This window comes from Peromyscus leucopus, chromosome 4 (genome assembly GCF_004664715.2).
Source record: "Peromyscus leucopus breed LL Stock chromosome 4, UCI_PerLeu_2.1, whole genome shotgun sequence".
Classification (NCBI taxonomy): Eukaryota; Metazoa; Chordata; class Mammalia; order Rodentia; family Cricetidae; genus Peromyscus; species Peromyscus leucopus.
In genome coordinates this window covers 92,157,101-92,170,019 of record NC_051066.1, presented here as the reverse complement: position 1 = coordinate 92,170,019, position 12,919 = coordinate 92,157,101, and the positions used below count along the sequence as shown (strand labels likewise).

General features: G+C 39.7%; 1 protein-coding gene across 1 annotated transcript in view; it reads right to left on the bottom strand.

Annotated features, from left to right (window-relative positions):
- Nucleotides 1–7,304: 7,304 nt before the first annotated feature.
- The window catches only part of Spred1 (sprouty related EVH1 domain containing 1), an 80,009-nt gene continuing 74,394 nt past the window's right edge, over nucleotides 7,305–12,919 (bottom strand). The window contains 1 exon segment of the mRNA XM_028888084.1: nucleotides 7,305–12,254. Coding sequence (XP_028743917.1) covers nucleotides 11,607–12,254 — 648 coding nt within the window. The 3' untranslated portion in view covers nucleotides 7,305–11,606.

Below are 12,919 nucleotides of genomic sequence, written 5' to 3'. Positions count from 1 at the left end.
ACCCCAGTTTGGTCAGTTTCTAAGCTGTGCAGGTAACAGCAGAACACTCCTGTAAACCTTGGTGGGGGGAAACAGATTACTGAGGGTGGATTCTGGAACCTCACTGGCCAGGAAGCCTAACAGAATCTCTGAGGTCCAGGGTCATTGAATGATCCTGCCTAAATAAATAAGTAAATATAAATGCAGATTTCCATCAAAGACGTGTCAATCCTGAGTTATCTACATGTATGCATGAATAGCCACACACGTGTACACACACACACACACACACACACACACACACACACACACACACACACACACTTTTAAAAAGAAATCTTTAAAAGCCTAGGCAGTGAGTACTTTATGGGCTGCTGAGTCTGCCACAGCTACTCAGAACTCCTCTATGGTGGATGTACAATGCAGAGCATCCTACGAACACAAATACACATTCTACAATGCCAACTTTACAGACGCTGACATTTGAATTCTAAGTCATCTTCATGTCATAAGCTCATCGTTTTTCAACCACACTAACATGTAAAAAACCTTAGATTGCAGGCAGAATGGAAGCAGGTGAGCTAGCCTTGGCTCGCAGGGTTGTAAAGAAAGATGGCCAGTCTGGTTGTCTGCTGGGAACTGGAAACATCGGTTCTGTGCTCAGGAAAACTGAGCTACCACTGCAGAAGTGGTGCCACTGTGTTTTGTGGTTGATGCCCCTTCAAGCCAGTAGTATTCCCCCAGTGTGTGCTGAGTGGAGAGCTCAGTCAGTAAAGCACTTGCCTTGTATGCAAGGGACCTAGGTTTACCTGTATATCCCATGCGTTTGTTGTTTGCTTTTTAAGTGTGCTGTAATGTGCTTGCTCCACGGCAGCCAGCCTAGCTTACCTGTCCACTTCCAGAACAGTGAGAGACCTTGTCCCCTCCCCCCAAAAACCATATTTTTGGATGATGCCCAAGGTTGACCTCTGGCTTCCACATGCAGGAGCATATGCACCTGCACACATTATGAGCATGTATACCCATGCACACCTGTGAATGTACACACACACACACACACACACACACACACACACTTCCACCTATTTTCTCTGGTTCTCAATCTCCTTGTCTGTGCTTCCTTTCTCTGATCCCCACCCCATCCTCCCACCCTTGCAGCTTCCAATTGTAAGTAGAAAGGTGTGAAATATGAAGCACACACTTTTCTGTTCCATTCATTCATACAAAAACTGCATGAACTACTTTATTAGTGATATCTTGTTATTTATCTATGCATTGGCTTTAATACATGGAAGTGAACCATGAGGAGAAAAAGACAAGAAACTGAACTCTATGGACCATTATTTGCAAACAGGATGGTTTGTACCGGCAAGCAAGGTCAGTTTCTCTCAAGACAGCACTCAATAGATGGCTAGAAAGCCCAGTCTCCCACATCATGAATGAAAAAAAGAAATAAAAAGGACATGACTGCTCCTAGGTATGGTGGAGATTTATTGCAGATATGAGGGAATATGGAGATTTATTGTAGATATGAGGGAATAAATAGCCAGAGGCAGAGAAAGGGACATCTGGAAGAGTCTAAAGTGACATGACCAACAGACTGAGCTGGGCCATGTGTATGTGGGGAATAGGCAGGAGCCAAGAGGTCAAAATGTAAACAGGACCAGTGTAGCCAAAATGGCTGGCTTATACAAAGAGCAGTTGTGGGGAGGGCAGCCCAGTCCCTGGGGGTCAAGTTCAGGGGAGGGGGCAGGGCGTTCCAGCCAGCATCTGCTTTGATGTTAACAGGCACCTCAGCCTGTTGTTCCGGGTTGAGACCTAACACACTGTATGCTTACTTTCCTGTTTACTAGAGTCTAATCGGACATTCTCATCTCCTTTCCTTACTTTCTTTGGCCTTATTAAGCTACTCCTTCTTGGGTTTATTGCTTTGGCGTTCCAGTTTGGGTTCAATTTTACTTTCTTCTTTTAAAAATTAAATGTTAAAGGTACAACATTTTCTGAAGTACTGCTTTGGCTGTACCATACATGTTTCGATATTTGGTATCTGTTATTATTCAAGGCCAGCCCTGGTCTACAAAGCAAGTTCCAGGACAGTCTGGGCTGTTATATAGAGAAACTGTCTCAAAAACAAAACAAAACACAAAACAAATTAACTTCTTCCAAAATTTTACTATTTGCTTCATGCTCATATATATATATATATATAGATAGATACATATATGTATATATACATATATATGTATGTATGTATAGGCTCTCTATATATGGGGGTCAGTCTGAGGACAACCTGTCCTTCTACCATGTGGGTCCTGGGTATAGAACTCAGATCCTTAGGCTTGGTGGTAAATTAACTAACCCTTGCTCCTTTAACAACTGAGTCATCTTCATAGTGCTAATCTTAAATTTTTATCATAGGTCTATTTTATTACTTTTGCAGTGTTCTTAATGTTTCTTGTGTGTGTGTGTGTGTGTGTTCCTGTGGGTGAGTGTGGGTGCACAAGTTTGAGTATGGAGGTAAGAGGTTAGGTGTCTGTCCCCACTTCCACCTTGACACAGGATCTGTTTTGTTATTTCTATTGTGTATGCCAGGCTAGCTGGCTCATGAGCTTTCAGGGATTCCCCTGCCTCAACCTCCCATTCTCCTCGAGTCCTGGAATTATAGGTACATGCTACCATGTCTGGATTTAGAGAGCAAATGAGTCAGCACCCCCAAGGCCTTTAATATTTCTTAAATATTTGAGATGTCTATAACCTAGCCTTTTGAAATTTATTTTATTGCCTAATAATTTTTATAAATTTTTTGTTTGAAATTAAAGTATACTTCATATTTTTAAATGTTTTTATGTATATCCTGCACATATGTATATGTACCATGTGTGTACGGTGTCTGCAAAGACCTAAAGAGGATGTCTGATCCCCTAAAACTGGAGTTACAGGCAGTTGTGAGCTGCCATGTGGGTTCTGGGAACTGAACCCAGTTCCTCTGCAATAGCAGCAAGCACTCTCAACCACCGAGCTACCTGTCCAGTGCCATGTTTTATAATTTTGAGATACAGTGTGTATTCATTATGGACAGGTTTATTTTGGCTCAGGAGTTCAAGGATACCATTCATCTTTGTGTAGAAGCCATAGCCCCAGGAGCTTGTGCCAGCTGACCACACTTTCTCTGCATCAGGAAGTAGAGGATGAATAAATGCTAGCTTTCCCCTTTTACAATCTGGGACCCCAGACCATGGAAGGGTGCTACTCAGTTAGGGTGGGTCTTCCCACCTCAGTTACTCTAATCTAGGTAACTCTTCACAGATACTCCAGAGGTTTGTTTCCATGGAGATTCTAGATCCTTTCAGTCTAGATGGTAAATCTGACAACCAAGATTAACCAGCAAGCAGGGACAAATGAAAAGCCTAAGAAAAGAACCATTCACTGGAAGAAAAGGGTTTCAGATCTTCAGGAGATAAGTCTCTACGATAATATGTCGGCCAGACCAATAGATTAGTTGTTGGGTGCCTGCTTATTGTGCTCAGGACAGTGAGCTCATTCTCAGAAACACAAACTTTAACAACCTTCTCTCTCCAGAGGGAAACAACTTTAATCAATTGCAGATCAAGCTGCAGGAAGTAATGGATGAGTGCCCACATTTGCTAAGCACAATAGACTTGAGGTTGCACTATGACCAGGAAGCAAACAGAAGCCTCTTTGTTAGCTCCTAAGGCATTGCACAAACATGGTACAGAGGCTCACCCTGACTTTCTACTGTCACCTTCGAAACATTCAAAGCATAATTCTTTTAGTGGCATTAATACTGAAGTCAGGAAGGATTTAGTTTTATTTATGTGTGTGCCTGTATGGATGTGTAGCACATGTGTACAGGTGCCCACAAAGGCCAGAAGAGGGTGTCAGATCCTCTGGAACTGGAGTTAGAGAAAGTTGTGCGTTGCCTGATGTGGGTCCTGGGAAACAAAACTAGCTTAAGAGCAGCTAGTGCTCTTAACCCCTGATCCACCTCTCCAACCCTGAATAGACTTCCCTCTGAAATCTTAATATTGCTTCAGTGTGGACAAGGCAGAGGTGAAAGAATGGAAGAAGCACTTACGTAAGTGGAGGGAAAACAACAACAACAACAACACCTGAACCTAGAATGCGATGGGAATGGTGCACACCAGAGGCTGTACTGATGGGAGCTGTGCACACCCGAGCCTTATTCTGAGATGGGAGCTGTGCACACTTGAGCTTTACACCACTCCCATCTCAGTGCAAGGCTCAGGGTGATGACTAGGCCAACTGGATGGCAGCAGTGCAGCGGTCCATCGAGGCAGAGAAGAGCATGGACAAAGGTCTGAGGGATGAGGGCAATCACTGAGAACTGGAGCATCCTCAACTTTCTGGAAGAGACACACCTGGGTAATTCAGCATCTGGTTTAATGGAAGGCTATTATGATGCAACTCAATGGCCTTGCAGAAATCTCTACATTTCCTTGACCTGTTACACGGAGTATACTTGTCTAAAGAGTGCCTTACAGCCCTGTGTCCCGAGTAAATCCGATGACTTTCTCAGCATCTCATTAAGTAACTGGTCTTAAACCCCATTTTCTCCTTACAAGAACATCACATCATTTGTAAACATGTTGCTTTCATACTTTAACAAGATCTACTAACTAGCAGGAAGTTCATGAATTCATTGTTCTTTTAAATTTTAAGGCATAGTAAAAACACCGACTCCCCACAAAAGGCCTTCTTGGTATGAACTGACATTGCCTGAAAAAGCTACATCCATGTCATAGACTCTACAACTGACTAGAACTTTGTCATTATGGAGACTCGTAATTTTGCAGGCTGAGAATCAGAATTACCTTGGGCTATCCTGAATTCCTTCAGTAACTTTATCATGCCTCCTCTGTATCAGGTAAAACCTTTGCAATGTACTAATTTAGCAGATTATTCTACCCCGAAGCTAAAATATGCCACCAGATAGCATCTGAGACCTTTAGCAATGGTTTCCTCCCACTACAATTCACGTGTTCAAGGTTCCCACCAGTGTATGTGGGGATTGCATTTATGACTAAACATTTGTTCTGTGACCATAAAAGCTTATGCAATAATTTCCACAGCAGAATGTGTCATTCAGGATAACCTGAATCCATGTTCCCAGGCTATGTTCACTCAGACCTGGCTAAGATAAATCTCTCATTTTCCTTTTGGCATAAGAGCTGTGTGTTTTGCATTGCTGTGGCCTTCCTTAGAAGGACAGAGAGGTGGGCTGTGTATGTATGTGTGTGTGTGTGTGTGTGTGTGTGTGTGTGTGTGTGTGTGTGTGTGTATATATATATATATATATATATATATATATATATATATATATAGTGTTAAAATTCCTTTTTATAAATTCTACCTCTACAGACTAAGTTGAAAATTATTTTTAGAGCAGGAAAAAGTAGGGAAGAAAGTATGGAGGACACAAAGATCTAAGATATAACAAACATTAAAAAAAACCAAATTGATGGTTCCAATCTGACAATGAGTTAATAAGTAATGGAAATAAAGTTAAACCAATCTTCAATTGATCCTGTCCTTCCTTCCTACTCATGCATAGCCTCTTAACTGTTAAAAATTATTTCCTTAGTACAACCAGCAGCTCTGAGGGAAGAGGGACAGTAATCTTGCCATGTTTAAGTAACCCTGCCCCCACAACTCTACTCTGGTTCCAAGGACAGGCTTGTGGGAAAGATGACAGAAATGGCTCACCGTTCTTTCAGGGGTGATAAGGGACTCACTGGAGATCACCGTTTTTCTTCTGCCTCAAGAAAAAGTATCTGCCATTGCTCTGGTGAAAAAGAATCCCTCTAGGGAAATGTCACCAGTGAGTAATTCCACACTAGACTATGTCTAGCTTTTAAAATAAGGGTCAGCCAAAGTGGCCAGGCCTCAAGGATTCCCCTGAGCACCACTGCAATTCCATGTTCCCACTTTTCTGGGACTCTCCATGCCTCAGTTAGAAGGCTGAACAGGGGTCCAGGAATGAAGGGGAATAGAAAAAATAACTGCCTCATGATCTAATTCTAGAGTGAACACTTATTTCACATGACCCTTTTAATCCTACGAAGTGTGTCTGAACCTGTCATAGACAGACAAAGTGCACCAGGACTCTAGAGTCAGAGACAAGGGTTCAGACCAGGGTGTTCACTCATGGGACCTCAGGAGCACTTCTTAACCTCCAGAGTCTCCTCTTAGGAAAAAGGACCCATACATTATAGTTAAGTAAGGATTAGAAGTGACCAGGTATAGGGTACTTCATGGAACAATAACATTCTAGTTATTCATGTTAGACTTAATATTACAAATGGAGTTTTGAACTATCATTTATTTCAAAGATCTAAAAACTCATATCTCAGAACGATTAATTTTAACTAAATTCACTCCAACTATCAGACATTGACAGATTTTTAATCATTTATGTGCAGGTATGTGTCTGTATGAACGTATGCCGTGTGTGTGTGTGTGTGTGTGTGTGTGTGTGTGTGTGTGTGTGTGTGTGTCTGTCTGTCTGTCTGTCTGTCTGTCTCCTCCATAATCAGAGAGTGCATCAGATCCCCTAGAACTGGAATTACACGTCATTGTTTGAGCAGCCTGATGTGGATGCTGGGAACCACTCAGGTCACCTGAAGAGTAAGCAAGCACCTTGAACCCGTGAGCCACCTCTTCAGCTATCTGGTTGCTCCTTTAAGGAGTATTATTGCATATGCCACTATATTAATCGCATCACAGAAACCCAATTTAACTTCACTGATATAAAACTGCTCTTATACTTGGTATTGACCTTATGTGAACATAAAAAACTTTCTCAAAGCCTATAAACAAACATGATTTTGTACCATGTACAATCTGGGTATAGTTCATTCTTCAAATGACTACAATTGTAACACAATAACCTAAAAACATTATTTTGGTGTCGTGATAGTATCACAATTGATACTGCCCTAACAGTTCCCCCTTGTTTTTGACGTAATACAAAGGCCAAGTGGTTAGTGTACGTGTACACACACACACACACACACACACGTTTATAGTTTGTTAAACATTTGCCACACATCTTTAAGGTAGCTAGTAACTGCAGCATGGGTACAAACCAGTAATTATGTAAATTAAATAATTCTCTGGATCAAGGGTGAGGTCATGAAGTCAAACTGCAGGTGAACTTTCAGTTAGAGAATATGACTCTGAAGAATGAAACCCCACTTCAGATGAAGGTGCTTAGCCTGCCTGCTTTCTTCTCTAGCGATTACCATCTTACATAGCATATGCTCTGAAGAAGTAAGAAAAAGCCCTTTTAAATTTCATGATTGGTTTAATCAGGTAATTCCAGGAGAAGGGAAATCACTGAAACAAATCGTCTACCATCTGATAAGTCCAATTACATGGTATGATGGAACAAAAGCAGTTACAAACTCATATGTGCATATTTACATTATATACTCACAACTCTCAAGCTAGTTGACTCTATGTGGGGAGATGCATTAGGACAGCAGTTAAACAGGCTTCCACTGCTCGTTAGAAAGGATGCAGTTAGGCTCCTAGTGGGGGTAATATACACGTGAGGCACTTCTGAGGTCAAGGAAATAGCAAAACATCCTACACACTGGAAATGTTCACACAAAAACTTGTGTATCTTTAATACAAAGGCTTTCGACTAGATTATTTTTGAAAATTTTCAAACACTGACAACTTTTTCAATTCTAGCTTTTGGGACAATGGGTAACGTTAGTATACCAAAGCAACTGAAAGGTTTCTAATGGTCAGGCTGCTAGGCCACGGGGACCTTGATGCCCCCTGTAATTCTCCTTTCCTCCCCGCCCACTTTTTGGTTTGTATAAATCATCTCTGTCAGCGTGTACAAGTTCTTAAGATTTTTAGTTTGACTCACCATAAAACACACATGGCCCTCATATCATTTATAGCAACTTCCTAGTGTTTCCCCTAATACTTAGAAATGTGATTCTGGAAGCCCAGTCAACATTTTAGTGATGAATTGGTTTTATCCGTTAACTAAGGTTCTCCAAGTTATTTTTCAGAGAAAGGTTACACTTGCTCAATTACACTGTTGGACTACAATTAAAATTACTTTAAAAACACATTAATCGAAGTTACACATTCCAAATATAATCAGATACTCAATTTCAACAGAAGACCCATAAAACTCTCTACCTTGCCCATTTAGAGGAAAAGTACATGCTTTCTCACTCTGAAGACTGACAGGAGTATGAGAAATACCTGTGTGCCACTTCATTAAGGGGAGAAGGAGAGAGGGAGAGGAAGAGGATAGCTAGGCTCACCCAAGGACTTAGCTGGCACTATACACATGAATTCAAAGTGCATTTGTATCATTTCAGAAGCTCATTTTAGGCACTGCTGAATAACCAATGGAAATAGGTAGTTTCAAGTTTTTCCCTTTAAATTTAAGCCCTGTCTTATCATCATCATCATCTACTTAGAAACACACACACTCTCTGGAGTTGTCATGAGAAAATACAGGCAATTATGTTTATTTTTTTAAAAATTCTCCCTGACTGGCACTGGGAAGAAAATAGGAATACCATTTTGGTAATGGCTTCTCAGTTAAAGGAACTGGTTGTATAACTGCTTCAGTACATACATAAGTTTGACTGCCAGTTCCAAGTTTCAATAAATATTTTAAAATAGGATATGTAAGAAAAAAGTGCTTAAAATCTTCCAGCAACCAAAAAATGCATTTGAGGAAAGATTTATTTACATTCCTTTGAGCTGTTCCTTACCCCTGGTTTCTCTGGTAGGCAGTGGGCCACCCTCTGAACAGCCCTTTACAGGGCAGACACCATCTCCATCTCTTGGCGCTGGTCTAAAATCATCCAGCAGGTGGCACTGGGACTCCACAAGTATTCCTGCTCAACAAATCAAAGGCTTCCCCGTGAAGCCACAAGAATCACTTGAGAACTACTGATTCTGAGCAAACGAGCCCACCAGGCAGAATTCTTTCTGGTCACGCCATTCTGATGATTTTCGAAATTTACTTTTACTCTAACAGTTTTGTTGAGCCATCTGCTTAAACTTTAGACACAAGGGGAGTTTTAAAGGAAACGCCCAATGGCAGTGCCAAATCTGTACAGCGAATGAGAAATCATTCCCAAATCCACCTCTACGTGCTTGGGAATTGTATTAAACTGCCCAACTGATTTACATAGGGACTCAATACTACTATATCATCAGCTACTTTTCTGGACTGGTTTGAATTCATATATGCTAATTACAAAAATCCAAGGTGGAAAAAAAAACCAATTTCATTACCATAGTTTTTAATGAAGAGAAATGTTTAAAACTGTAAAGGAAAAAAATGAGAACAGGATGGCAAAATCTTAGCAGCAAAGTGGTTAAACAAACTGAAAATATTAATGCACAAACATTAAAATATTAAAGCATGTATGTTGCATATAAAATACAGTAGAGAACCAGGAGATGCACTATAGTGACTAGTGCTTAACAGAAAAATGATTAATTTTGTTCTTCCCGAAGTATATACACAGTTCATTTCCACGGCATTTCCTACATAGCCAGCAAGTTATTTTCTTCAGTTATTCACACCTTGCTCCAACCTGAATTATAAACTCCATACTTACAAATATGAATATTCATTCAGAAAGAAAACCAGTATTTCTATTTCAACAATAAAAAGGAATTTTAAAGTTAACAGTCTGCTCTAGGAAACCAAGTTTATCTGAAAATGTCAGGGATGAAGATCATCTGTGTAGCAGCCTCCAAATATAGAAACAGTAAAAATAAGACTTAAAATTGCTGCTACAGTGTCCGGTTTTGGATTTAGTTCATCCAATTGATTTTTAGTACAAAACTAGAAATAACCTCTTCTTCATAACATCTATAGTTATCAATATATTTTTCTTCTTTTCAATGTGAAATAATACTTCAAGATGATCTATATACATAATGTTGTCAGTTCAAGCTGTCATATAAATATAAATGCTTTCTTAAAAAAAGTATCTTACAGACAGATAGTGTTATATATACATTGCTCAGTTTGATCTGGGGCAAAAGAAGAAAGCTAACACAAGCTGAAGCGTGACACATAAAGTAATGGTACAGAAATGACACTGAAAACCTGTGTGATTTTCTATCACTTCAGAAACTGTAAGCAAAGGGAAAAAAAAGGCACACTGCTCAAGTGTCAAGGGAATATTTTCAAAGAATCCCTCAGATGGTTAGAATTTTAAAGTAACATTTTTAAAAAAAGATAATTTGACCCCAAAACACTTTTAAAAGGTTTGTTGAAACATACCATACCATTCTGTAAATCAAACATCCCATAATACAAATGCTCTGCAACAGGATGTGATGAACAAGATCTGATGAACAAGATCTTCCATTCACAATGGCGGATTAAATACTTTCCTGGAAGAGTTCTGCATACATTTTAATGCAAAGTAACTTTGCTCCTGGCTAGCTGAAATAAAATGCAGCTGAAAAATGTTATTGTTATGTAATAATACACACAGAGGATTAAGCTTAAAAAAAAAATCAGTGAAACAGCTGTGTACATTCCGGTTTAGCAGAATGATAAATAGAGACTCAAGAAGAAACTGCTTCACACTAACTATCCAGTTAATGCTCCTGCCTTGTAAAACCTTTATGAACAAGGTTAAGTTTTTTTGAAGGAGGAAACTCTGAAAGAAAACAACTTGCTGGATGAATACCACAAAAACAGAACAACTAAAAACCCTCGCTTTCCCTTCTATAGTTACTCAGTCTCTTGATATAAAAATAAGTGTTACGTTTCCATCAGAACATTAGACAATTACATCTGTGCTTAAAAAAAAAAAAAGTTGGTCACTCAAGGCTATTAGAGTATTTTAAAGAGTTTAGAGTTCCAGAATGTACAGATAATAACTCAATATAAACTGCAGCCAAAGAAAAATGAGGATGAACATATCAAATCTTTCACATGGATACAAACATTATTAACTAGATGAGTTAAATACTCAAACTACATGGAATGTGGTGGTAGATATATGCACATCTACCTCAGAACTAGGAAGGGCAAGAAAAGTTTAATATGTCATAGTTCGTACCTTACATTTAGTTAAATATAAACATTTGTTATTTATACATAAAACTGCTTTCAAAAAACAACTAATAAATGATTTAGTTGTACTTGTTTTCTCTTTTAATTTCCAAGTATTAACTTTTCTGTACTGAAATCAACTGTCTCTTAGTGCACTTTTTAGTTAATGTCCTAAAAAATTCGTATCTTTAAAAAGTCCCGTCACCTAGTGCATAAATATAAAAATGCCAAAATTAATCCCTTTTAGTTGGATCATAATCTATGTTGACCTGTTGTAGTCAATAACCAGAAATGACTTTCTTCTGCAAATGCTCTATGATCTGTCCCAGAACATGCCATGCACTCAGGGAAACATCGGCACGGCTGGCATCTGTAAATCACAAGAACTGACGAGTTCTGCTTCCTCCAAGCATGGCCCCAATACCAGGCAAGATTCCATACTGCTTGCCAACAGCTTCCACAAATCCAAGTTAGCTAATTCCTGGAGATGAAGATTTTAAGCTCGTGTTGGCCCTGGACTGCTTCACCCAGCAGCCTTATGTTTCCCACCACAGCACCCACACGCCTCACCACAGCGATGGCACATTCTCAAAGGGACGTAGCAGCACATACATGGTACAATGAAGGACAGAGCTACCAGGGCTAACCATCTTAGGCAGAACTTGTCATCACTAGTGTCACATGAACAAGGGTCAGAAAAGTCTCCCTCTGAGTCTGACATACAATGATACAGCATGCTCTCTGCACAGAGCATGCAACTAACTTGATATATGCATCTTTTAACAGGATCTGGAGCATCCTGGCATTTTCCCCTGCCATTTTCTTCATGATTAAACCTTTCCTGGCAGTACACGCAGCGAGAACGTTCCCCATCCTCTTTTCTTCGTTTCGACTTAAATTTTAACGAGGGAGGCTGTGTCTTAAATACCACAGAGTCTTTCAGGGAACTTAACTTAGTTTCATCTCCACAGTGGTAGAGATAGTCTGATTTTTTACTGTCTTGTTTAGAAAATGGAATATTGGAGTCAGTATCGTCTCTCTCCAAGTCATTTTTCCACATGTCCGGATGTCTGTAGTCTGCATACCGACGTATTAAGATATCTCGAGGATTTATTCTGACAATTTCATCCTCATCTTGAAAGCTGACGTGTCTGATTGACTTCAAAGGGACCTAGACAAGATAAAAATTGCAGAAAGGACTATGACAGTTAATTTTATGTCAATTTGATGAAGCGACCCTATCTAGGGATTCATTCAAGGAGCTCTGTGAAAAAGTTTTAGATGAGATCAACACTTCAACTGGTGGACCATATCTAATCAGATAATACCTAAAACTGAACTGTCTCTCTGGCATGGCAAGATGAAGTTCTGCCAGCAGGGAGCCTTTGTACTCAGGCTCCAGTTTTCCTCCATCTCCAAACCAATGGCTTATCTGTAGATGTTGGGTTATTATTTCTCTCCAGTACTGGAGATTAAGCCTAGGATCTTGTGCCTGCTAGGCAAGCACTCTACCATTGAGTTACACCAACTAGTTCTTTGCACTTTGTATCTTGTTACAGGACCTCACTAAGCTATCTAGGCTGGTCTTGTGTTCTCATTCCTCTTGCCTCAGCCTCTTGTGTAGCTGGGCTTATAGGTCTGTGCCATGAGACCTGGACTAGATTTTGGATTTATATCCCATTACTGTAAAAGCCAATTCCTTAAAAGGTCCACCTACTGGTTCTATTTTACATTTTTTTTTTTTTTTTTTTTTTTTTTTTTTAAGTGCCATAGAGCTGGCTGCCATTGTAGTATCTTTAAAAACATAAACAGGTAATGATTCCTGACTAGAAATGT